Genomic DNA, 26818 nt, shown 5'->3' with positions numbered 1-26818 from the left:
GAGGAGGAGGAGGAGGAGGAGAAGGGGGGGGTAGAGAAGCAAATGGTGGCTTCTCCTGTGTGTCCTGTTTGGGAATTGAACCTGGAACATCCACATGCTGACACTCTACCACTGAGCCAACTGGCCAGGGCCTGATGAAATGATCTTTTTTTTTTTTTGAAATGATCTTATGTGTAGAAAACCCTAAAGATTTTACACACACACACACACACACACACACACACACACGTTATAACTACATAATAATAAAGAAATTCAGCAAAATTCCTAAATTCAAAAACAATGCACAAAAATCAAATTCCATATACTTTCTATACATTAACAACAAACAATTTAAAAATAAAATTAGGAGCCCTGGCCGGTTGGCTCAGCGGTAGAGTGTCGGCCTGGCGTGCGAGGAACCCGGGTTTGATTCCCGGCCAGGGCACATAGGGGAAGCGCCCATTTGCTTCTCCACCCCCCCCTCCTTCCTCTCTGTCTTCTCTCTTCCCCTCCCGCAGCCAAGGCTCCATCGGAGCAAAGATGGCCCGAGAGCTGGGGATGGCCCCTTGGCCGCTGCCCCAGGCACTAGAGTGGCTCTGGTCACGGCAGAACGACTCCCCGGAGGGGCAGAGCATCGCCCCCTGGTGGGCAGAGCTTCGCCCCTGGTGGGCGTGCCGGGTGGATCCCGGTCGGGCGCATGCGGGAGTCTGACTGTCTCTCCCCGTTTCCAGCTTCAGAAAAATACAAAATAAATAAATAAATAAATAAAATAAAATTAGGAAAACAATTCTATTTACAACAGCATCAAAAAGATAAAATACTTAGAAAAAAGCAATATATGTGAAAGACGTACTTTGAAAACAAAATGTTGCTGAAAGAAATTAAAGAGGATATCAGTAAATTCTGTGTTTATGAATTGGAAGGCTTAATATTGTTAAGCAGTCATTACCATCAAAGTATTCTACAGATTTAATGCAATTTCTTTTTTTTCTTTTTTTTTTTTCTGAAGCTGGAAACGGGGAGACAGACAGACTCCCGCATGCGCCCGACCGGGATCCACCCGGCACGCCCACCAGGGGGCGATGCTCTGCCCATCCGGGGCGTCGCTCTGTCGCGACCAGAGCCACTGTAGCGCCTGGGGAAGAGGCCAAGGAGCCATCTCCAGCGCCCAGACCATCTTTTTGGTCCAATGGAGCCTCGGTTGCGGGAGGGGAAGAGAGAGACAGAGAGGAATGAGAGGGGGAGGGGTGGAGAAGCAGATGGGCGCCTCTCCTGTGTGCCCTGGCGGGGAATCAAACCTGGGACTCCTGCACACCAGGCCAACGCTCTACCACTGAGCCAATCGGCCAGAGCCTTAATGCAATTTCTATCAAAATCCCAATATCTATTGCAGAACTAGAAAAATGTACCCTAAAACCCATGTGGAATCTCAAGGGAGCTTGAATAGCTAAAATAATCTTGAAAAAGAAGAACAACATTGGAGATCTCACATTTCCTGATTTCAGAATGTGCTTCAAAGGTACAATAATCAAACCATGTGGTACTGGCATAAAAATGGGTATATGTATGGATATATGTATAGACCAATGGAATAGAATAGCCCAGAAATACACTTATGCTTATATGGTCAAAAGATTTTCAACATGAGTGTCAAGTCTGTTCAGTGCGGAAAGGGAAGTCTTTTCAACAAATGGCACTAAGAAAACTAGATAGATATCCACATGCAAAAAAAAAGAACATAAGACTAGGGGTCCCCAAACTATGACCCACAGGCCGCATGCGGCCCCCTGAGGCCATTTATCCGGCCCCCACTGCACTTCCGGAAGGGGCACCTCTTTCATTGGTGGTCAGTGAGAGGAGCACATTGACCATCTCATTAGCCAAAAGCAGGCCCATAGTTCCCATTGAAATACTGGTCAGTTTGTTGATTTAAATTTACTTGTTCTTTATTTTAAATATTGTATTTGCTCTTGTTTTGTTTCTTTTACCTTAAAATAAGATATGTGCAGTATGCATAGGGATTTTGTTCATAGTTTTTTTTTATAGTCCAGCCCTCCAATGGTCTGAGGGACAGTGAACTGGCCCCCTGTGTAAAAAGTTTGGGGACCCCTGACATAGATCCTTAACTTACACCAGTGATTTTCAACCAAGTGCTGCGAAAAATTTTAAAACATTAAATACTGATTAAGTCAGGGACACTGACCTCTTTTCTTTTAGATTGTCAAATAAAATAACAAAATAACACAACAACTGCTGTCTGGTTGTGAATGAACAAAAAGTATACCTATTTTGTCATATCAGCAAAAAATATAAAATACTTTTCGATGTGCAGCAGAATTTTAGTAATTAGTTTATGTATGCCATGAGATGAAAAAAGTTGAAAATCGCCAGCTTACATCATTTACAAAATTAACTTAAAATAAATCAAAGACCTAAATATGAAATCTAAAACTATAAACTTTTTTTAAATAAATTTTTATTAATGTTAATGGGATGACATTAATAAATCAGGGTACATATATTCAAAGAAAACATTTCTAGGTTATCTTGTCATTAAATTATGTTGCATACCCCTCGCCCAGAGTCAGATTGTCCTCCGTCACCCTCTATCTAGTTATCTCTGTGCCCCTCCCCCTCCCCCTAACTCTCTCCCTCCCTCCCTCCTGCATCCTCCCTTCCCCCACCCCTGGTAACCACCACACTCTTGTCCATGTCTCTTAGTCTTGTTTTTATGTTCCACCAATGTATAGAATCATGTAGTTCTTGTTTTTTTCTGATTTATTTATTTCACTTCGTAAAATGTTATCAAGATCCCACCATTTTGCTGTAAATGATCTGATGTCATCATTTCTTATGGCTGAGTAGTATTCCATAGTGTATATGTGCCACATCTTCTTTATCTAGTCTTCTATTGAAGGGCTTTTTGGTTGTATCCATGTCTTGGCCACTGTGAACAGTGCTGCAGTGAACATGGGGCTACATGTGTCTTTACGTATCAATGATAAAACTATAAACTTTTAAAGAAAATATAGAGGAAAAGACCCATGATGTTGGATTAGGCAATGGTTTCTTGTATATCACACCAAAAGCACAGTTAACAAAAGAAAAAATAGAAAATTGTACTACATCTAAATTAAAAATATTTTCATCAAAAGATACTATCAACAGAGTGAAAGGCAACCTACAGAATGGGAGAAAATATTTGCAAATTATATCTGAAAAGGATTTAATATATAAAAAATATAAAGAACTCTTACAACTCAATAACAAAAAATATAAAAATGGGTAAAAGACTTGAATAAAAGTTTTCCAAAAAAATATTTACAAATAAATAAGTAGATTAAAAGATATTTAATATTGCCCTGGCCGGGTGGCTTCAGTGAACAGTCATGCTGGTGCACTGAAATTGTAGGTCCGATCCCTGGTCAGGGTACTTAGAAGAAGCAATAAATGAACACACAAGTAAATGGAACAACTAAGTGGAACAACAAGTTGACCGTTCCTCTTTCTCTCTCTCTCACTCTCAAATCAATGGACAAATTTTAAAAAAAGATATTCAATATCATTAATCATTAAGGAAATGCAAATTAAAGCCACCATGAGATACCATTTCATATCCAATAGGATAACTATTATTAACGAAATAGAAAATAAAAAGTGTTTTTGAAGTAGTGGAGAAATTGGAATATTATATACTGTGAGAATGTAAAATGATGTAGTGTTATGCAAAATAATATGGTGTGTCCTTGAAAAATTAAAAATAGAATTACCATATGATCCAGGAATTCTACTTCTTAGGCTATATACTGAAAAGAACTAAAAGTGAGGTCTTGAATTGGTATTTGTACACCCATGTTCATAACAGCATTACTTACAACAGCTAAAAGGTGGAAACACCCCAAATGTCCATCAGTGGATGAATGGATAAAGCCAATGTTTTATATACACACAGTGGATTATTACTGTGAACAATAATATAAATTTATTCATTATAAAATTAAATAAATACAATTAATGAATTCAGATTGTTATTTACAATAAAGTATTCAGAAATTCTGACACATACTACAATATGGGTAGGCCTTGAAGACATTATGTTAAATGACATAAGCCAGTCACAAAAGGATAAATGTTGTATGATTACCTATATGGGATACCTTGGGTAGTCAAATTTATAGAAACAGAACATGGAGTGGTGGATGCTGGTGTGTGTGGGGGTGATAAAAAATTACTGTTTAATAAGTATGGACTTTCAGTTTGGAAAGTAAAAAATGTCCTAGAAATAGATGGTGGTGATGGTTGCCCAATAATGTAAATATAGTTAATGCCATTGCACTGTACACTTAAAATTAGTTAAAATGAAAAATTTTATGTTGTGCATATTTTTATCACCATTTAAAACATAAAACAAATTTAAAATAAAGAAATGAAGAGATAAAATTAATAGCAGTCTTACAATTTCGTGAGCTCCTTCAGATCCTTAAATACATGCAATGGAAGATTTTCAATCTTATTATTTCCTAAATCCCTAGGGAAATAATTGCAAAAATCATATTATATATTTTCTTAAGACTTTATTGTTCTATAATTGATTAAGAAATCATGATACTTCTTTTAATAACAATGCTACTAATGAGTTATATTGATTACCAGAAGTCTAAAAGTTTTAAAAAAGGGAGTGACATGGGAAAAGATAAAAACATTTTATCCCATTTCATCATTCCCTCAAAGATAAATACTTGGTGGCATTTAATCTGCTTCTAATAAGTACAATTTTCTAATTCAATCAATATGTGCTGTGCCCCTTCATCTTCCTTCCTCCTTTCATCTTCCATCCTCCCTCCCTCTTTCCCTTTCCCTTTCCCTTCCCCTTTCCTCCCTCCCTCCCTCCCTTCCTTTCCTTCCTTCCATCCCTCCATTCATCCCTCCATTCATCCATCTTTCCATCATCATTCCATGTCAGTAAGAATTTGGTTGGAAGCTTTAATTTTTCATTTTGTTTGGGTTTATTATGATTTTGAAATTGAAGTGAATATTCAGGAGCAAGTTTCTTTCACAGCTGATACACACTTGATCATGCATATTCCTTGGGCAGGATATTTCGTGTGTTACCTCATGTATATATAGAGGTCAGATTGCCTAAATGTAAGAAGATTTTTGACTGTAGCAGTTCTTGTGCTAGTTTTGACAGTGGTAGCAATCATGAGAATGTCTTGAGATCCTTCTAAACAAAATATTTCAATAATCTTGAATTAATTCTCCAGTGTGATCAAGAGATACCGAGAAAGCTTATCCACTTTCCATATTTACCACCAAATACTGTTAGTTGCCACAGAACATTTAGGAGAATAGATATTTTTGTTATGTAAATTAAGTTATTATAAATTAAAGTTAGGTTATTAATCTTTAAAGGGCAGGATAGTTTTAGATTAAGTTTTTAAAACTGAAAATAAAAAGCTGATATACTCTAATGAACACTGTAAGTATCTTTGCTGTAAATTTTCACACTTTCAACTGAACCTTGAGAGTATTTTCATCATTTACATATTATGGGTGAATTGTCTATAAAGATACATGGTTCTGACTTGACAACCAAAGGAATCTTTCTTTTCATTCTTTTCTTAAAATCTTTCAATAATTCACGACTGCCTAAAAAATAATGTTTAAACTGCTTAAAGTGACATAAATAGCCTTCATTCTAAATACCTTGCCACTGTCCATCTTTCCAGCTTAGATTTCTACCACTCTCTATCCAGTTAAAATGACTTTCACCGTGGCCTGAATACATCTCAGTGTTCTAAACTTCATGATTTTGCATGGGTGCTTCCTTCCGCCTGTAACGAAGGAACTTTCCTCCTGGTCCTTCTGGTGAGCTACTCATTTTCCAAGATTCTGCTCCTAAGTCACTCCTTCGTAACCAGGGAGTTTGGGTGTTCTGTCCCCTGTTCTCCAGTATACTCCTTGTGTATACTTCTTTCATAGCACATGTAGTACATATAACACACAGTGTATATAACATTATATTAAAACATATGTTTCTGAACATATGTGCTCCTCTTCTGAAAGATGCAAGTTCTTTGAGTATAAGAACTATACTTATTCATCTTGGGTAATCCAGGTATCTAGTGTTAATTTTCAACTAGCCCTTCTTTTTTTTTTTTTTAAACTTTATCAACATAGAGTTGGCATAAAATATTATATTAATTTCAGATGTTCAACATCATTGGACTTGTTATTCTTTCTATCCTCAGGTAGAAGACTATTAGTAGACTGAATCTGTCTGCTTTATGTATAAGTAAAATACATATATAAAAGTGGTGGCACAATTCCAGTTCCTTGTATGGGAAACCAAGTAAAATATAGATCATATTAGTAAGGTAATGTGAAAAAATAGATTTAGAGCTGTCCACTAGCATATGAAAACTCCATATATAATGTTCAACAGTTTCAGGTGGGACTGCTGGCTATCAGAGCAAATTCCAACATATAGTGCTTACATCATACATTATGTAATAGCCTACATCATAAGTAACATGTAAAAGGGCCATTTTTTCAGTTTCAGCTTAGAAAAGTTGGTTTTAACTTAATTGGACTTGAGAACTATTTCTGAATAGGCTCCAGAAACACATTACCACTGAGAGTAGTTGGTTTTTAAAAGCACAAATTCAATCAGGCACATGGCAAATATTTTCTGCTACCAGAACTTCTTAAAGTCTACTGCAACATGTGAATCCCACCTGTCGCCAATTCATTTGCCATCATTAAGTCTGTTGGTGTGATCAGGCCTGGAGGGGCACTGAGTGTAGTCTCCAACCCTCTCTGAAAAGGAGAGTCATCTTATTTTACATCTAGACCTGTTCATTTAAAGCTATTGCCATTTTCATCCTGTAAATCTCATTTTTCAGGCCAGTGTTTAACATGGGATTAGGCAGGCGTTAGGCAGGACTAATTACTGGCTTTGGGAGCCCTTTCTGTGGCAATGGTTGCTCTTCCCTTTACCTCTGAACCTGAATCAGCACTGGTTATGGAGTAAGCTGTTCATGTTCCATGTTCACTGCTGGTTACCAAGACTCAGTAAAACCTTCCCCTTCCTGCCACCATGAAGGTTGGGGTTTAGAGGAACTTCCTTCTTCTATTCAGATAATGGTTACATGTAGGATAAAACCAGGAAAAGCATGAACCCCTTGGCTAACTTGTATTTGAATAGCTCAGTAACGCCTTTGTGTCCCTACACAAACCTCTCCCTACTACTGAGAATGAAATAATTTCCTGTGTTAGGAAGATGTGCTCTTTTGCCAGATACCAGGAGTTGTTATGACCGATGCTTGCTTCTAATATCTGTATTGAGATTTCCTTGCACATGTTGTGAATTATTGGTACTATCAAAAAGTGTTTCAAGCTTACAGTTATAAAAAAAATGTTGGGGTTTCAATGGCTTGTTTATTGATGTTTAGAGCAGAATTCAGGAGTGTTTTCTGAGGAATGTTCCCTGCACTTGTCTCAGTTCACAGGTAAGGTGCTCAGAGATACACTCTAGTTATGTCCTTTACTTTTTATGAAAAAGTATTAATAAATCAATGTTCTGCCCAGTGAATGGCCAAAACTTATAGATCTGTTCACACCTCAGATTCTTTCCAAAAAACACAAAATCAAACTAGTTGCAAGCCCCAACTTTAGCAAAAACCCAACTGAAAAAATTATACTAAAAAAAAAAAAACTGTCTGAAGGACATGTACTTCATCTATTGTTCACATATTGTATTCTGACAAGTAGGCGCTATGTGACTGGATCACAAGGCTTTGGTTTATCAGAGAGTGCTTTAAAGCCCTTTGGAACTGCGGCATGGATTTTTAAAAAGGGACATTATGAATAAATAGCTGTTTTAATTTATTTCTCTCCTCCATTATTATAGGTTGGAATGTTACTCAAGGTGGTGTCTCAATTCTTTATGAATCAAGAATTATCCTTTGGTTTCAGAATCAGCAAAGTGAAGTCTTTTTATCTTAATGGTCTCTGAATCCTAACTCCTTAGGAAACTTAAAGAGAAATTTGATGTTCTCCTAGCAGTGGAGCATATTTAATCAAACTTACAGTTCATCTAGTTTCTGAAGAGGTGTAAAAGTATTTTCCATTAGGTGATTAATTTTGTTTTTCCCCATTATCCTGAAAGTAAAAAGAAACATACATTGTAGCTTCTTGATGTAACTGATAAATGGGTTATTAGAGGAGATTAAAACCCTGCAAAAAAAATCAAAATATTTTGAAGTAGTTTGATAAATTACTCAATTTAATTTTAATCTTAAATTTCCAAATATTTTAATAATAATTAAAATAAAACATTCAAATTTTAAAATAGGGAAGAGTTTTGCAAGGGAAATAGTGGACATCTCAACTCTTGAGAACAGGCTGAATATCATACAACAATCAACAAAATATGTCTGTTTAACAAAATACCCTCCAAATGATAACACACACATTTGGTAGTTGATGTGAATTAGGGTGAAGTTGCCTAAGGAAGTCCAACCTAAGCTGGACAAAGTTAGATTTCTAGTTTGGAACGTTGAATGAGTATATATCTTTCCAGTTCAATTCTACACAGATCTTACGTGTATGAACTGGCACAAAGGACGACTCATAGAAAATTCAAAGGATTCCCAATCCTTTAAACATTATGTGACATCCTTGGAAACTGGCCTTGTCCCACCCTTAAGTATCTATTTCGTCCCCACACTCCAAATCATAACTACCTCCTCCCAATATCTCTGGACCAGAAAAGCACAAGCACTTGCCAAGAGGAAACTCATAAATAATTTCTTCATGCAGAGGTTCTTTAAAAACAAATACAAGTAGGCCCTGGCCAGTTGGCTCAGTGGTGGAGTGTCAGCCTGGCGTGCAGGGGTCCCGGGTTCGATTCCCGGCCAGGGCACACAGGAGAGGCGCCCATCTGCTTCTCCACCCCCCCTCCTTCCTCTCTGTCTCTTCCCCTCCCGCAGCGAGGCTCCATTGGAGCAGAGATGGCCCAGGCACTGGGGATGGCTCCTTGGCCTCTGCCCCAGGCACTATAGTGGCTCTGGTCGCAACAGAGCGATGCCCCAGAGTGGCAGAGCATCGCCCCCTGGTGGGCGTGCCGGGTGGATCCTGGTTGGGTGCATGCGGGAGTCTGTCTGACTGTCTCTCCCCATTTCCAGCTTCAGAAAAATACAAAAAACAAACAAACAAACAAACAACAAATACAAGTAGAACAGAAAAGAAGTTCTAAGTTTTCAGATATATATATGACGAATATGTTTTAGGTGAAATTTAATTTCCTTTGGGCAATTTAGCTGAGCTATTTTGCATGATAATATAGAGAATCTGGCATCTAAAGACTGTTGAATTTACTGTAGAAGAGTTCAAATATTACAGTGACTTCAATCCATTGTAAGGGGAGGAATAATTGGAACAAAATTATTGTTGTTTCAGTGGTAGTTATTACATTGCCTAGACACAGGGGTCCTATGTATTCTAGTATGATGGTTTTCAACCTTTTCATGGTAACCTACACTAAAAAATTAAGCATTTTACGTTGGGACATAAAATACAACCACACAATCCAAGATTCTCAAAACAATACATTTAATTATCTGAATTGCATTCTGATATTTGTATTCAATTCAATTCAATTTTATGGAAAAAAATATGATCAGGGCATACAATATTGCTTTCATCACTCACTTATGAATTGCAACCCATAGTTTGAAAAACACTGTCCTGGAAAAATAAACCATAAATTAGGCAGCTGTATTTTAATATTAAAGGAAGCCCCAGAATCCTTCACTTTCATGGGAGAAGCAATGCGAATTTAAAATAGGCCAGAGTGGCATAAGGATAAATTATATTCAATAACATTCTAAGCTTTAGCTTGGTATCCATAATTATATACTCAGAGGTATAAACATTCTGCAATACTTTTAAATTTTTTAAATTGTAATTACTCCCCCACCACAGTCTTTGCAATAATAATTTGTAAAGAGCAAACATTCTTATAGATTAAAACTTTAGCCCTGGCCAGAGAGCTTAGTTGGTTAGAGCATCATCCTGACTTGCCAAGGTTGCAGGTTTGATCCCCGGTCAGGGCACATACAGGAACAAATCGACATTCCTGTCTCTCTCTCCCGCTTCCTTTCTCAGTAAAAATCAATAAATAAAACACTTACAAAAAAAAGACTTTAACTTAGTGTTTCTCAAACTGAGGAGGTCCAAACAGATTCTAGTCTATGAGAATTACTTTCCATTAAAAAGGATATTAACTTAAGTTTGAGAAAAACATGCCTCAAATGATATACTACCATTGTGATGTTTTATGTATATTGTGACTCTGTAGTTACCCTTAATTTGAACTTAGTGATTCTGCCCATGTGTTTCAGTTTCAAAAAACAAGTCAAGAGTGAATATTTGCCATAATTACTATGCAGGATTCTGCTAGCTTCTGTTCACATACACAAAAAGATTCATGTTCTTTGTAAAGAGATATAGCATTATTTGGAAAGGATAAAATGTTACTTACAAAGCAGTTAAATCACTGCAGGAAATAAAAGTCAAATTACTTAAATTATGGACATGGTTGCCTTCAAAGTCCCTGAAACAGAAAAATAAAAGATGGTAATCAGAGACATAAATAAATTGGTTGAGAATTATTTGCTTTTTAATAAAATCATTTTTCATATGCTGTTTCTTTTTATAAATAAATTTTTATTTTAATGGGGTGACATCAGTAAATCAGGGTACATATATTCAAAGAAAACATGTCCAGGTTATCTTGTCATTCAATTCTGTTGCATACCCATCACCCAAAGTCAGATTGTCCTCCGTCACCTTCTATCTAGTTTTCTTTGTACCCCTCCCCTCCCCCTCCCCTTCTCCCTCCTTCCCTCCCCCCGCCCCCCCGTAACCACCACACTCTTGTCCATGTCTCTTAGTCTCGTTTTTATGTCCCACCAATGTATGGAATCCTGCAGTTCTTGTTTTTTTCTGATTTACTTATTTCACTCCGTATAATGTTATCAAGATCCCACCATTTTGTTGTAAGTGATCTGATGTCATAATTTCTTATGGCTGAATAGTATACCATGGTGTATATGTGCCACACCTTCTTTATCCAGTCTTCTATTTTTTTTTTACAGTGATTAAAGCCTTTAAGGAAACTCTTGGCCAGTACAGCAAGAATCCATAAAAGAGTAGTGTCCTTAACATGTTCACCAAGTCCAAGTTGGCCCAACACCATGCCAAATCCCTGAAAGATGCAGCCCAACCCCAGTTCAGTCTGTTAGGAGCTGTCACAAGGAGCAGGAGTCCAGGAAAAGTCCACATCCAGGAAAAGTCCGCGTGGCACTGGAATTGTTGTCACCATTCTATACTTTGCAGCTCATGTCCAAGTCCCAGTGACCGCTGCTTCTAGTGGTAATGATTCAGGTAGACTGGAAAAGCCATCTGCAGCATGTGTGGAGATGGAGCTTTTGTTCTCCTCTGCCTGGAGAGATGAGACCAGGTTGCTTTTCCCTGGAGCTCTGTGACTGTGGCTTGGTAAAGAGAACCTTGGGATACACTAAGCAGTCTCGGTGTGGCTTCTTCAGTGTTCCTTGGTTTAAGAGTCCTCTTAGTTTAGTCCAAAGTTGGTTTTTCCAGATGATAGTTCTTAAAATTAGTTTGTAATCCACTTTGGTTCTGGGCCACATGCTGTTTATTTAATATAGATTCTTATATGTAGTGATATAATAGCTAAAAATAATATTTATGTATATTTAATGTTTTTTTCTGTGTTAATAATAAAAATGGTTTGAATCACCATATCTGTATCTCATGATTATATGGGCACTTACCTTATCCTGAGAAACATGAAAAGAATGAGAAATCAAATAGAAAATTTTTGTTATGGTGAGCACTGACTAATAACAGAGATTTAACAGTGGACTGTATTGGATATCTGTCCAGAGTTGCCAGTGGTGTTTCTGTACATTGGTGTGACCCTATCTTGCTGCAGCCTGAAGAAGCTACTTCTGCCAAAACAATCTTCAGCCTCCATCTCCCTTGCCTGAACACTCCCCAGAAAACAATTTCAATAGCCTTGAGCACTGTAAATGACCTCGTTTGCTTTACTGTGTTGCCACACAGGTCAGGGCGAGGAAGACCCACAGGCTGCCCATGGCAGTCCACTCCCAGTTCAGAGAGCTGCACAGAGGCCCTCCTTGAACTCTCCTGCTGTGTGACTCTGTCACCACCAGGAGTCTGATCTGAGAAGCAAAATTTGTCAAAAATGTTATGCTTTATCATCCTTTTCTGGCAACCCCGAAGTTATTCTTTCAGTTCGCTCTTTTATTGTTAGGTTTTTAGTGAAAGTTTGTAGAGCAGATTAGCTGAAGTTAGGGATATACTTTCAAGAGTAAACGCTGATCCTTATATTTACTCAGTCTAAACCAACACTTAGTTTACTGGTCACCATATAACAGAGCTATAGGAATAACTGTCACTCAAATATGAGCTGAACTGTGACACCGCTACTATAATCTGTAAGGGAATCATGGGTAGCATTAATGAAAGTGTCCATATTCTGTTGGCTACACTGCATCTGGAATAGCCAGTTTTATTTTGGGCATTGCAATAAAAAATAGACATTGACAAATCAAACTATATCTGGAAGATCTGGACATGAGGAGTCTAGAAATCAAGTCAGTTGGAGAAATGGGTGTATTTTTAACAGAGGAGATCAAACCAAGAGAGATATATTTGAAGTCAAGTTGTAGAAGATATCATTGGGCTTTTCAAAATTAGATTTACTGGTCGAAAGGCACAAAACATTTTAAATTTAAACTCACAATCTGTGGGGTCCAGAGAAGAGGCTTCTTGTCACTATAGATATTTAACAGGGGCAATACCGTAACTCAAGAATTTTGTAGAAAGGATTTCTATACTACATGGAATATTAAAATCTTGAACCTTGATTCTAGAACATCCTTTTAAAGAAAATTTTCAATTATTTTATTAAATTGGAAACTAAGCACTTCTAGTACTGCTGGTTTGGTCATGAGGATTGGCCAAGGTTTTGGCCTCTCACGTATTAATGTCAGACAGTGTTTATTTCCTTTTCCTAATTTATTGCTGTTGCCATGAATCTACCACCAGGCGGTGATGCTCTCTTAAGCCTCACAAAAAATCCTTAGTGATCTTTTCTTGTTAGCAGCTACTTATGAAACGTTTTTTTATTTTAAGTTAGTATTTATGTTTAAGTTAGTATTATTTACTAATTTGGAAAATCAGTAGGAGATACACATGGAGGCATAAATTGAGGAATTTTGATGACATTGTTAGCTTTATTTAATTTTAAAATGATTTGAACTTTGAGTTATAAGTTTGCTTTGGCTTTCTTCCTACAATTAGAGGCTCCAGGCCTGATAGCACAGATGTGTGTGCAGCATACATACGAGCGGAGGCATACAGATCTGCTTCTCATTCCCAGCCCCAGCTCCCAGGGCGATGAAAAGGGTGGCTTTCGTTTGTTTGGTTTTCCTGTTTTTTTCATTATTTGTTTACTTTATGCCTGCATGACTTTTCCTACTTGATGAATGAACCTCTGACCTAACCATTTTATTTTTCTCTCTATGCATGGCAAAACTTGCCAAAAGTAAAAATTTGGTTCTTTGTAGAACAACAATAATGAAACAAAAACACCAATAATCTTGCCTGTTCCTTCTTAACTTTCTCTCTAATCACCTAGAGGTATTTTAACCATGCAACCTCCTTAATCTTTACTTCCTCTTTTAAACATTTCTGGCTCCTATTTTATAGAAAAATATTGAGGTGATCAAGGAAGAAAAAGCCCTTGACTTTCTGCCCGACTTCTAGACTTACCTGTAAATGCACCTGGTCTCCTTCTAGTCTCAAAGGAAGAGATGGCCCTTCTGCTTTAGGCTAATCCCTCTTTCTGCTTTCTTGGGTTTGCTTTATGTATGTGTATGTCCTAAAATATACGGTCAATTTTGGTAAATGTTCTTTGGGCATTCTTTGTTTGCAGTTTTTTATCTATTGGGATTAGATGCAGATACATATAACAAAGACCCAAATATAACAGTATAACTACATAAGGAATTTTTTTTTCAAGAAAAAAAATATCAAGAATTAGGCAGTCAAGGGTTAGTATGGTAGTTTACGAACTTGTTAGAAACCCAGACCTTTCGCTTTCACTGTTCACATGTCCTAGTCTTCATGGTTCAAGACAGTGCTAAAGCTTGGCCATAGCATCCATTGTTCAGAGTATCCATAAGGAAGAAAAAGAAGGGTGTGTGTGCCTTTTTCTCTTTAAGGAGATTTCCCAGCAATGCCACACTATACTTCTTTAACCTCTTCAGTTAGAGCTTAGTCACGTGGCTAGATCTAGATGTAGGAAAGTTTCAAAAGATAGTGTTTTAGTTGGGCACATTGCTGTCCCAAATAAACAAATTCTATTATTGAGAAGAGACACTGAAGTTGAATATACATCAATTAGGGTTAACTTATTAAGTATGTCATTTAGTTCTCCATATCCTTTTATGGTTTTACTTGATTTTTCATGTACTGAGAAAGGTGGATTATTATCTCTTATGGCTTATGTAGGTATATTTTGCTTCTGTTTTGGTTGCTATATGAATCTATTTGGGGAATATATACTCATAATGTGACATCTTTTATTACATTGTAATATTGAAAATTGCAAACAATTATATTTAAATATCCTTCTGCCCTGGCCAGATAGCTTGGTTGGAAGGGCAGACTGATGTTCCTGTCTCTCTCTCCCTTCTTCTCTCCCTAAATAAATCAATAATTTTTTTAAAATTTAAATATCCTTCTTACTGTTGTTTAATGCAAACTGGCCAGATTTCTATTTAGATAAAAACTATGATGCCTGCTTCTTTTTGGTTGCATCTACATGCATGCTTTTGACCAAGCTTTTGTTTTTAATATATCTTAATTACCTAGTTATAGTAGAATTTTATTTTTGTAAATAGTACTGAGTTAAGGTTTTATTTTGAGTCAATTTGAAAATCTTCTTTTTAATAGGTAAGTTTTGCCCACTTATGTTTACTAATATGTCTAATATATTTGATTTTAGTCTGCTATTTGAAAACATTATATGGTTTTATAGATTAAAAACAGTCAACAAATGGTTTGCTTTTAAAAAAATTATTTCTTCTAATATTAAGAAAGATTTGTGTAGTTTATGATTACCATAATAATTAAAACTTTACATAGTACACTATATTTTCTCATTCTCAGAGAATAACAATACTTATAATTCCCTATCACCAAAATGATTAAATTAGTATATACTATTTTCCTTTTTGTTCTATCTCTCTTCTACTATATGATTTTGATCAATTATATGCCTTTTTATTAATGTCCATCTTAGAATAGTCAAATATCTACATATTGGTGGATTTATTGGCTTGAAATGACATCTCTTGTCTTTTAGGTATTTTCCTTTATAGTTCTCCGGTTTTTACTTTTTCACTTTAAAACTGCTTATGCATTTAAGATTATTATATCTTCTTGCTTAATTGTCCATTTTATCATTATGTGATATCCCTCTTTATTTCTAGTGATAGTCTTTGTTCTGAAGTCTATTTCTTTTTTAAGTATTAACCTAGCCCCTTCAGATTCTTAAAAAGTTAGTGTTGCATTTCTTATGTTTGTTTTATAATATGCAACATTTCTATTTTCTCTAGTTGCCTTAAGGTTTTTTCTTTTTTTGGCTTTCAGCATTTTGACTATAATTTGTCTAGTTATTTTTTTACTATTTCTTGGGTGTCCATGAGATTCTAAGATTTCTGGTTTATTGTGCTATATTAATTTTGGAAGATTCTTGGCCATTACTTTTCAAATATTTCTTCTGTTCTTCCTCTTCCTCTTCTTTTTCTGTAACTCTACACAGTTTTAAGGCAATTTTATATCATCCCACAACTTTTGGATTATCTGTTCTGTCTTTATTTCACTCTCTTTCCTCTTTCTGATTCAAATGGAAAACTATCTATTGACCTGTCTTCAAGGTCCCGGGTTCCTTCATCAGTTGTGTTCAGTCTGCGGCTAAGCCTGCTGAACTACAATAGTTACGTATCTGATTCTCTTTAACGGCTTCCACCCCTCTTTGCACATATGTCCCAGGTGTTCAGACGTATCGGCCACCATTTCTACTCTATCATTTAACTATGAATTTTTAATTTACCTGTTTGGTGGTTGTAAAATCCGAGTTATCTCTGGGTCTGGTTCTGTTGATGGCTCTATAATTTGACATTGGATTTTGTTCTTGTACTTTCAGGGATGGGGCTAACTCAGCAGCACTGCTGGCCCCCCTGCCCCAGAATCCCCCACACATTTAAGCATTTTCCAGTGCTCTGCAGCAGCACAGATCCTGGGCTGGAGAGGTTCTTCTGTCCCCTCCCTGGAGCAGAGTGCTTTTGCTTCCACCTCTCCTTTGGAGGCAGTGAATCTATGCCTAGTCCCAGGCCACAGGAGGATTTTCTGTCCCTTTCCCAGTGGCTTCAAGTTTTGCTTCATATAAGAAAAGTCTAGAGAAGAAGGTGGGGTTTGGTGCCTGTGTGCCACCAAGGAGGACTCTCTCTGGTTTCCTTACCTGCTCCCAGGTTTTCTTGTGAACTGGTGGAGGCCAGCAGAAAACAGTCTGTTAGGAACAGCCGACTCCCCCGAGTGTGGGGTCCTCAGTTATACTAGCCCACACTTAGCCTTTATGAGTTTATTAAAAGTTTAGCAGTTTTCTTTATACATGCTCGATGATAGTCAGCTCTTCTCCCTGTGCTTTGCCAAAGGTGTGATATTATATATATCTCATCTCTCCTGGTTATAACTTAGAACTCTGATGGGCTTGAAGAAATGAGGGTTTTATAGATTGTAAAGTTCTTTCTCATCAGTAGGGAGGGAGCAATATTGTCTCGTGGCTTTCTATAGCCTAAAGCACAATATTGTTGGGAAGGAACTGTAATATATTACATATATAGAAGACACATACAGGGATTGGCAAAAGTAGGTTTACAGCTGTGAGTACATGAAACACAGAGTTTATTCTTATATTATTAGTTATTAATTATTGTATTATATATTTGTCTTATACCCTGCATATTTTCTTTATAATTTATATTATACTCTTGAAATTGAGCCAAGTTGAATGAAGGCTAGTTCATTCATTTTCATTGCTCTGTGTATTATATTTTATTTTTTCATCCTTTTCCATGTCTTCCAGTAACTTGCTCCATAATATATCCTCACTGTTTTCTATAGATTCAAATTATTTGCTGGTTTCTTCTACTCATAAATAAACTTGCTCAGTCTTATTTAAAATTAAAAGTTTACTTTTCTGTCATGATCTTTTGTTTATCTTTGGCTATTGCCCATCTGTTCATATGCTTATTTATTACTTATATTTCTTTTTATCAAAATTTTTCTATTTTTACTGTAGTATTTACAGTTTTAAATTGCTTTAGAAAATATAATAAAGGTTTTAATCTGTTGTCTGTTATATATTTTGCAAGCATATTATCCTGGGCTATCATATGTCTTTTTCATGTGCATTTTTCTGCTAAATCAGAGTTAAAAAATTTTTTGGCCAATATATCTTTCAGATTTTCTAGTTTATACTTGCTAAGTAAAAATTAATGGGTAAAGTAAAGATAATTACAGTTAGTTTTAAAATAAATAAATATTTATAATGCTAAAATTATTACTATTAGCATTAATATTGAGATAGTCACTATCAGAAATGCATATGGAAAGAGTTATTTTGGATAGCTAAAATTTAAAGATGGCAATTTTAATAATAAAACATTTAAAATTCTACATCTTAAGTAATAAGTCTTAATCATTTTTAGTTTTATCAGAACTATATAAATGGCTGCCTTTTTAAAAGCAAAAGGAAAGTTTATTATTATATATGCACAATATATTTCACATTTGCTTCTGGTCTCAATGCATGATTTTTTAATTGCTAATTTACTTATGTAAATATTAATTAATTTTATTTATGTAAATATTAATTTTTCTCTATGACTAAGTTTGGATTACTGAATATGAACAACTATTAATGTTTCATCTGAATCAAAATTTAATTACAACACAGGATATTAAACTTAATTTGCCCTTTCCTTAATTACTTTAGCTTGTCATCAGTGAGGACACTGTGACAATACCAACATGCCCTCTGGACTAAATAATGATTTTTGGGATGTTTGGCTTCCCCTAACTAGTTACAAACTGTATGTTTTGAATTATTGTCTGCCTTTTATAGCATTTCCCACTCCTACTTTATTATCAGGCTGATAATTGTCACTTCTTACAATATATATATGTGTGTGTGTGTGTGTGTGTGTAAAGGGAAGCATTCATTCGTTGCCCACTAGTTGTGCATTCATTGGTTGCTTCCCATATGTGCCCTGACTGGGGACGGAACCCTCAACCTTGTCGTTTTGGGATGACCCTATTAACTGATGAGCTAACATGCTGGGGCCTCAGCATTTCTTACTTTAACTTTCCCCCTACTTTTAATTTGGCATTTTAAATTTACTGTGGGCTTAAAAACTAAACAACAAAAGTTTTGAGAATTTCCTATACAATAAGAAACAGAAGGAGTTTTCATATGATATTGCATATGCCACTTATTGATCAAACATTTTGATAGTTATTTTGGTTACTTATTTCTTCATTTTACCTCTATTTAAAACAAGCAAGTTTGTGGGGTAATCGAGTTCCAAATAGGTGGAATAGTACTTATCCATAAGCAAAGCTATTCTGCAACAAATTCCATGGAATATATTCTATTGTGATTAGACTTCAAACATAAATTCTAAGTATCATATTTTTATTATGCAGAATTTAGAAACTTTAGTCTTTTTGTACCAAATTAATAAGTGAATAGGTCAGCAGGGGGAAAGGGAAAATGTTATATAGAAACCCTAACATCCCTTCTATCTTCTTTCTGCCTCCAAGTTTTATTTATTTTTGAGATGTTTATTTTTGTGAGAGTTTAGAGCAGTTAGTTTAGATAATAGGGATGTTAATAACAAAATCATGCTAAAGTAATTTGAGAAAATGTGATATGATATTAACAATTTATCATTTTACAAAACTGGATATCCAGATGAACTAGGCAAAAGAAAAGTTAATTGACTTCTTTAAGAAAAGATACAGCAACTTACAGCCAATTCAGTCTTGGTATGTGCTGACAAAGAGGGTTATTAGGCAAATGGGTGAGAACATTATTCGTCAGCAACCTGAAAAAAAAAAAAAAAGAAATTTGAGAAGTCACATTTCTCTAGTTCTTTTTTTAACTTAAGTCAAACATGGCATTATAGTTATTCTCATGAAATCATGAAAATCTACTAAGTGTCTTTAATTTTTTTCTGTAGGCGTTGTTATATGTAAGTGCTTGTTAGTAATAAAAATGCTATCTGATATGGAGGAAGCAGTAATGTCAGTAACTGAAAGAAAACCGGTGCCTTTTGATAGTGGGCAGTGAAAAGAAGTGATTTTAAATGAATGTTATTTTTCTTTACCTAGATTAATATAGGGTAGTAATGTTGTGCTTAAGAGTATTTTAATAAACTATCACCATGAGGCTGTGTTCAGTTTTGATGGGCTGACATTGTAGAAGACAGAGGATGTGATAAAAGTTGTGAGAACTACAAGACAGCCTCATTAACTATAATTCATTAAGAAATAGTTTTCAGTTGAAAAGCCTTTTTAGGGTTTAAACAATTCCAAGTTGAATGCTTTTAAACTTAAAGCAGTAATTTTCATTCATGTCTTTTCTCTTAATTAAAATATTTGCTTTAATTTTAGTACTTACAAGAGCATAAGAGAATTTAGTCCATAAAAAGTTAGTGGAGAAACTTGACTGAGGTGATTATCTTCAATTACCCTGCCAGCCAGAAGAAAAAAATAGATTCACTTATATATTTTTAAAACATAAAGACTAATACTATAAAATGTCACATAAAATAAACATACAGCCATTCTAGTTTGTGGAGATCTTCAAAAACACCTGGCTTCAAGAAGGTTATTCTGTTATGACTAAGAAACCTAAAAAAAAAAGAGAGAGAAATGACTACAATAAATTTAATATTCCTGTTACTTTACTGTAAAGAAATGAAAAGCAATAATCATCCATCTTAAAATTTCTTATATACTCTTCTCATCATGCCATTTCCCAGCCTTTGAATCTCTAAAAGTTCTTCATCATTTAGGTTTTTATGTCTAGTTTTTAATTCTCTCGTAATTAATAAATAAACCAATCAGTCACGTATTAAATTATCCATTTATTCTTCAAATTGTTTTGAGCACGTACTTTATGGCATTAGGTTAGATGTACCACCACCCATGTCTTTGAGGGGCTTTGAGTCTAGAGGGAAGACAGCGTGCGAACAGGTTACCGCAACACTGGGAAAAGAGAGAAGGGTACAATATATGGCTGCTCTGACACTGCAGAGGAGGAAGCACCTGGCTTTGCTGGGACGAGGACTGCAGAGCATGAAGGAGTGAGCAAACAGTAAGGCTTCACTAAAGGAGGCACAATTGAGAAGAATCTTGGATGAAGATATGTCATTCACAATGCAAAGAATGGGTAGGGATTATTCTGGGGAGAGGAGATCACTTATGCAAATGCAAGAGGTAGAGGGTGAGTTAAGGGATCACCAGGTAATTCAGCGTGGCCTCATTTTGGGGTTGTGAGGAGACACAAGAGATGAACCCAGGAGGCAGGCAGGGGCTTGGGTTCTGGATAACAGGACATTGCATGCTAAGGAGTTGTTTTTTTGTTTTTGTTTTTTTCCTGAAGTTGGAAACGGGAGGCAGTCAGACAGACTCCCGCATGCGCCCGACCGGGATCCACCCGGTACGCCCACCAGGGGGCGATGCTCTGGTCATCTTGGGGCGTCACTCTGCCGCAATCAGAGCCATTGCAGCACCTGAGGCAGAGGCCACAGAGCCATCCTCAGCACCCGGGCAAACTTTGCTCCAGTGGAGCCTCGGCTGCGGGAGGGGAAGAGAGAAACAGAGAGGAAGGAGAGGGGGAGGGGTGGAGAAGCAGATGGATGCTTCTTGTGTGTCCTGGCCGGGAATCGAACCTGGGACTCCCTCACGCCAGGCCGATGCTCTACCACTGAGCCAACTGGCCAGGGCTGCATGCTAAGGAGTTTGACCCCTTCTTCCCTACGCAACTTCTCACTCTATTGCAGAGTAAACCCCTCTCTTCTATGTTGATCTCTTCCTTTGGGTTCCTCTTGTTGACATCTAGCTCAGTCTCTTTGGTGCAGCAATTCACTGCTCTGAATCTGCTGCCAGACAGTTTGATTCCTAGCTTTGTCCCTTATGTATAATATGACCTTAAGCAAGCAATTAACTTCTGAAAGTCTCCATTTCTCCAACTCTAAAATGGAAATATTACTTCCTCCTCCTTTAGGTTGTAACATTTGAGATGATGCATGTCATCAGCACTGGCCAGTCATACTCAGAACTCAGTACGTATTTAATGAGCTTTCAGCTCATGCCTCCCACTCAGTGTTTTTGCTCTTCTTTCTCCTCTTTGCCTATGATTCATATACAAGTATTAGTTCAAATTTTACTTTCACTGATATATGGACCACACTGATTTCTTTCTTTTTTTTCTCCACTCTGACAGATCTTAATTTGACATCCTGTAACATTTCTCCTAAAGGAATCTCCCCTCCCCCTACCAAGTTTGACTTTTGCTTAGGGGTAGTAAGGGATGATGTCTCATATTAGAACCACTTCCTTCCCTTCTTTGCAAACATGGAGCCTCAAGTGGGCACAAAGAAGAGGTCAAGAATAGCTTCCACACTTCCCCTGAATACCATAGGGGGCTCCCTTAAAAGCCAATGGAAACCCTGTGGTAAAGATTTGACCCATCCATGCTCTGTGTTCAACTGAGCCGTTCTTCACTGCTCTGGACCCAAAATGGTCCCTCTTTCACTGAATCATAATAGCAGATTTGGTCTGAAAGACACAGGCTTAGGACTTAATTCATTAACCTCTTTATCATTCTCTATTGTCGGGTATGTGTTCTACCCAAGAGTATAATATAAGCTTCTGGAGAGCGAGAGACATGCCTCTCCCCAGTGGCAGTGCAGGCTCTACCAGAAACACTGGAGGAAGAGCTGCTGGGAGGAAGCTAGTGTGACTTAACTTTCTATGCCCCGCACAGGGTCTGGCTGAAGGACATGCACACTTTAAGGGCTGATGAATATTTCTGGATGAAGGAGGAGCAGGTATCTAATGATTAACTATGAAAAACTAGAAGTCTGTGAAATCTTTAGTATCAAACAATATTCCAGTTCTATAAAAAACAACCATGGAGAGATAGCAGACACTTCCATTAACTCCCCAGGTCTGTATCATGTTCTACATCCAGCTACACTCAACCAAGAAGATGATGTTTAGTAAGTTTTGAACAGTCATAGAAGGGTTGGAGAGAAAGATAGTGAAGAACTTAATGAGAATTAGTCTAATATCGACTTTGGCTAGGTTGCTAAGACACAAAAGAACAGGGATGGGGTAGAAGGGAAGAGAACAAGGTTAATGTGATTAATGTTAAGGCTCTGAGTCTACCACAGCTTCTTTCGTTTTCCTTGTAAAATGATTAGGTGGCCTTCAATCCCAAACTCTGATATGGTAAGTTAGGTATCTGACTGGAAAGAGTTTCTTGGGTTAGGACAGAAAGCAAGGGGGCAGAAATTGAAATACAGGGAGTGGTTTATTCATGTCATTTCTTTTGGTTATATTTCCATTCCATAACTTCTTTGAGAATCTTAGTTTCAGCTGCTTGGTAAGACTCAATGAAATAGAACTTTGAGAAAGCCTATTTCAAAAAGCTTTTGTCTCAACCATGAGATACCAGTTCACGTCCATTAGGATAGTGGTTATTAAAAAACAACCCAAACATCAACAATACCACAGAAAATAACAAGCTAATGAAGATTTGGAGGAATTGAAATCTATGTTCTTTGCTGGCAAGAATGTCAAACGGTGAAGGTGCAGTGGAAAAAAGTACGGAAGTTCCTCAAAAAATCAAATATAGAATTACTTTATGATCCAGCAATTCCATTTTTGGGTATATATCCAAAAAAATTGAAAACAAGAACTAAAACAGATATTTGTATATCTATATTCACAGCAGCATTATTCACAATAGACAAAAGGTAGAAACAACCTAAATGTCTATTGAAGGATGATGGATAAACAAAATGTGGTCTACACATACAATGAAAGGAAGAAAATTCTGACACATGCTGCAACTTGGATGAACCTTGAAGACATTGTGCTATGCAAAATAAGCCTGACACAAAAGGACAAATAATTATGGTTCCACCTATATGGGCTACCTAGGGTAGTTAAATTCACAGAGACAGAAAGTAGAATGGTGGTTGTCAGGCTTCAGGGGAGAAGGAATGGTGAGTTATTATTGAATAGATTCGGGCTTTTAGTTGAAGAAGATGAGGAAGTTCTGGAGATGGATGGTGCTGATCATTGCATAACAACATGAATGTACTTAGTGCCACTGAACCGCACACTTAACATCATTAAAATGGTAAATTTGATGTTAGTATATTTACCACATTTTAAAAAAGCTTTACTCTTTAAACCTTACAGTGTTTTATATATTTATAAAAGTAGAATTAGTAGAAAAAGAATAACGGGAAGTCTTTGGGTTTTCTCTTTCATAAATTTTAATTATCTTCAAGCTTTCTCATTTTGATTAAGTTCACCCAGTCATTATTCCTAATAATTAGTCACCATGACTAATGTAGTATGCAATAATCATTATTATTATGTGCCAGGCACAGTGTGCCCCATTCTTCCCATGAATTTTCTCATTTGTTTCTCACAACAACCTAAGGTAGGTACTGCTATAATCTGTATTTTACAGTACAGGAAATTAATGCTTAGAAAGGAAAGTAACTGCTAAGTTCACACACCTGAGTGAGAAGGCAGGATGAGAAAACCTGTGTGACCCAGGACCCCATGCTCTTAGCCCCAGTACTAGGTGCCCCTCTGCTCTTTGCCCACCTCCTAGGCATTGCTGTGGCAGGAGGGCTGGTAGAAGGTGGAATGGGGCAGGCTGGCAGACCACTGCGGAATGGGCAAATTAATTAGTACTTACAGTTTAGTAAGATTGTACAGTCCTCTGAAAGAATAGATGGATATGTATCTAATCCTATTGTTTTGCAGGAACCTGTAAAAATGATCATTAAAAGGCAAATATAATGGAACAGCCTTTAAGTTTTGCAACATGAAAAGAGTTCAGTGGTTGGGTGAACTTTGTTAAAAAATAGTTAAACATACCTAAATAATTAGTGAAGCCAGATATCATACAACCGTGTTTTGCTATTATATTTGTGCATAAATAGGCTAGCTTTTTTTTTTTTTTTTAAGATTTACTTATTGAGTTTGTAGAGAGAGAGAGAAAGAGAGAAAGAGAGAAGGGAGGTAGAAAAGGAGAGGAAATATCAATTCATAGTAGTTGTTTCCTGAATGTGCCTTGAGCAGGCAAGCCCAGGTTTTTGAACCAGCAACCTCAGCATCCCAGGTCGATGCTGTATCCACTGTGCCATCACAGGTCAGGGTTTATTTTTATTTTTTTAAAGAAATACTAGTTATAAAGCTAAACAGGTAGTAGTTCAAATTTAATATTTGAATTTTCCATGAATGAAACTTTAATGCACAGTAAGGCACTCACTAATAAAACAGAAGTCATACTTTTTAGCATTTCCTGCTATAATTTTTTAAACTTGTTGTTTGACACAGTGCTGGCAAAAGTACAAGCATGTGACATCTTTAAGACCCCCAAATATATTCCATGTTAATCACAAATCTGCCAAGTAAGTCAACTTTTAATTTTATTAATTTGACACCCAAAGTCTTACCCCCCCAAAACATCTGAGGAACCTTAAGAGCAGGGGTCCCCAAACTTTTTACACAAGGGGCCAGTTCACTGTCCCTCAGACCATTGGAGGGTTGCCACATACAGTGCTCCTCTCACTGACCACCAATGAAAGAGGTGACCCTTCAGGAAGTGCAGTGGGGGCGAATAAATGGCCTCAGGGGGCTGCATGCGGCCCGCGGGCCGTAGTTTGGGGACGCCTGCTTAAGAGTATACATGACAAAGAGAAAAATGAAAATGAACAGAGTCAGGACTAAGAAAATACAAATTAGATAGGAATATCAAGACGAGCATATAGGCTTACACAGTTAATTAACTGAAGTCACACTGGAAGTTGGGCTGTGAGTCAACTGGAGGGCAAAGCAAACAGGTACCAGGGCACAAGCAATTGTATCATATTCAGCCAGTGAGGCTTTGCACTTCTATGGCCCTGGGTGGTGGGGGGTGAGCAAGTAAGGGCTCCAAGCATATTCTTACTCTGAGTGCTGGTCGCCATTTTCCTTTATGGTATTCTGAGTGTGTGTAGATCTGCAGTATACATTTTAGGAACAATAAGGGAGAAACTGATATGAATGAACAATCAGTTAATTAAAAATTTTGACTAAACGAGATTCCCTATTTGTCCAACAAGCAAGAAAATCTAACTTTGATTGTAAAATGTTATTATTAAATTTATTAGGCAGTTAGCAATTTCACAGGACATGTTGTGGCCCAATCACATAGTAGGTAATGTATCTTTCTTACTAATACATAGAAAGACTTTAATATGTTATTTATTATTGGTTTCTAACTATGGTAATGAGCCAGCAATAGACTATACTTTGTGGAGGATGAGCCAAGCCACACATCTACTAACCAATTAGAATTTTTTAAAAATTAGGCTATTTTGATCTTATATTATTTGGAACAAATTGGCTGTTCACAAATTAATTGAGTGTTCATTGTTTAAAAAGCTTACACTACTGTGATACGGAAACCTAAATTTTGATATTTTAACTTGAAGTCCTAACTTCTTTTAAACATGTGAACATAAGGTGGTGCTACAGATCAGAAAAATTCTCCATATTACAGAAATCAGAAGATAGCATAAGGAAGTGTCATCTAGAAGTTTTTGCACCAGGCATAATTTTGAAAAGCTCTTTTTTGCTGATTGATAAATACCGAGAATAAAGTTCTAAAAAGTCATTTTTCTTGGAATTTTTATTTTCAGATATAAAATAAACTTTTTGTTGATTATCTGGTTTTTAAGAACATTTCACTGAAGTGGATTAATTTTGCTTCTTCTGATTCTGCTTTATTACTACTACCTGTTATTTTAAAGAAAAATGTATAGATATATACCTATGTTCTAAGTTTTTCTAGTGTAAAACCCAAACTAAAACCAATACAGGTATAAAAATGAAACTAGAAATTCTGTGATGAGTTCTAGATATTATGGCTCAGGCACAAAATATTTAAACTTAACAGTTCATGTATGTGACCATATGATTTAGTTACATGTTGGCCCAAATAACAGGTTAACATCACCTGGGCCATTATGGATTTTGAGAGTCCATACCTCACCCCAAAGTCCACCTAAACTAAAGAGAAGCTAGCATGTCAGATACTACTTGAGGCCAAAATAAAACTCAACCTGCAAGGCAGATGTGAAAATGGAATTAAGTCCCCAAAACAACATGCTCAGTGGTTTCAAACCGCAACGACTTGCTGTGTTCAGTGGAGACTGAGTTCACAAACCTAGGGGGGAAACCCTTCTCTTTCTAATCTTGACTGCAGATCTGGTAAAATGCCTTCACATCTTTCTTTGAGGTGTGTGTTGAGGTGGTCCACTGTAAAACAGTGCAGGAGTAAAACCTGGTGGTCCTC

The 26818-nt window shown here is 36.6% G+C and overlaps 1 protein-coding gene across 1 annotated transcript in view; it reads right to left on the bottom strand.

The window, feature by feature from the left end:
- The window catches only part of RXFP1 (relaxin family peptide receptor 1), a 133942-nt gene that overhangs the window by 10879 nt on the left and 96245 nt on the right, over positions 1 to 26818 (bottom strand). The window contains exons 9-15 of the mRNA XM_066252689.1: positions 24173 to 24244; positions 20005 to 20076; positions 19844 to 19915; positions 19194 to 19268; positions 10529 to 10600; positions 8074 to 8145; positions 4439 to 4510 (exon numbers count right to left, since the gene is read on the bottom strand). Coding sequence (XP_066108786.1) covers positions 4439 to 4510; positions 8074 to 8145; positions 10529 to 10600; positions 19194 to 19268; positions 19844 to 19915; positions 20005 to 20076; positions 24173 to 24244 — 507 coding nt within the window. The remainder of the gene's footprint in view (positions 1 to 4438; positions 4511 to 8073; positions 8146 to 10528; positions 10601 to 19193; positions 19269 to 19843; positions 19916 to 20004; positions 20077 to 24172; positions 24245 to 26818) is intronic.

The sequence above is a fragment of the Saccopteryx bilineata genome, chromosome 1, assembly GCF_036850765.1.
Source record: "Saccopteryx bilineata isolate mSacBil1 chromosome 1, mSacBil1_pri_phased_curated, whole genome shotgun sequence".
Taxonomy (NCBI): domain Eukaryota; kingdom Metazoa; phylum Chordata; class Mammalia; order Chiroptera; family Emballonuridae; genus Saccopteryx; species Saccopteryx bilineata.
Note: the sequence above shows the minus strand (reverse complement) of the source record. Positions and strands in the feature narration are given on the sequence as shown.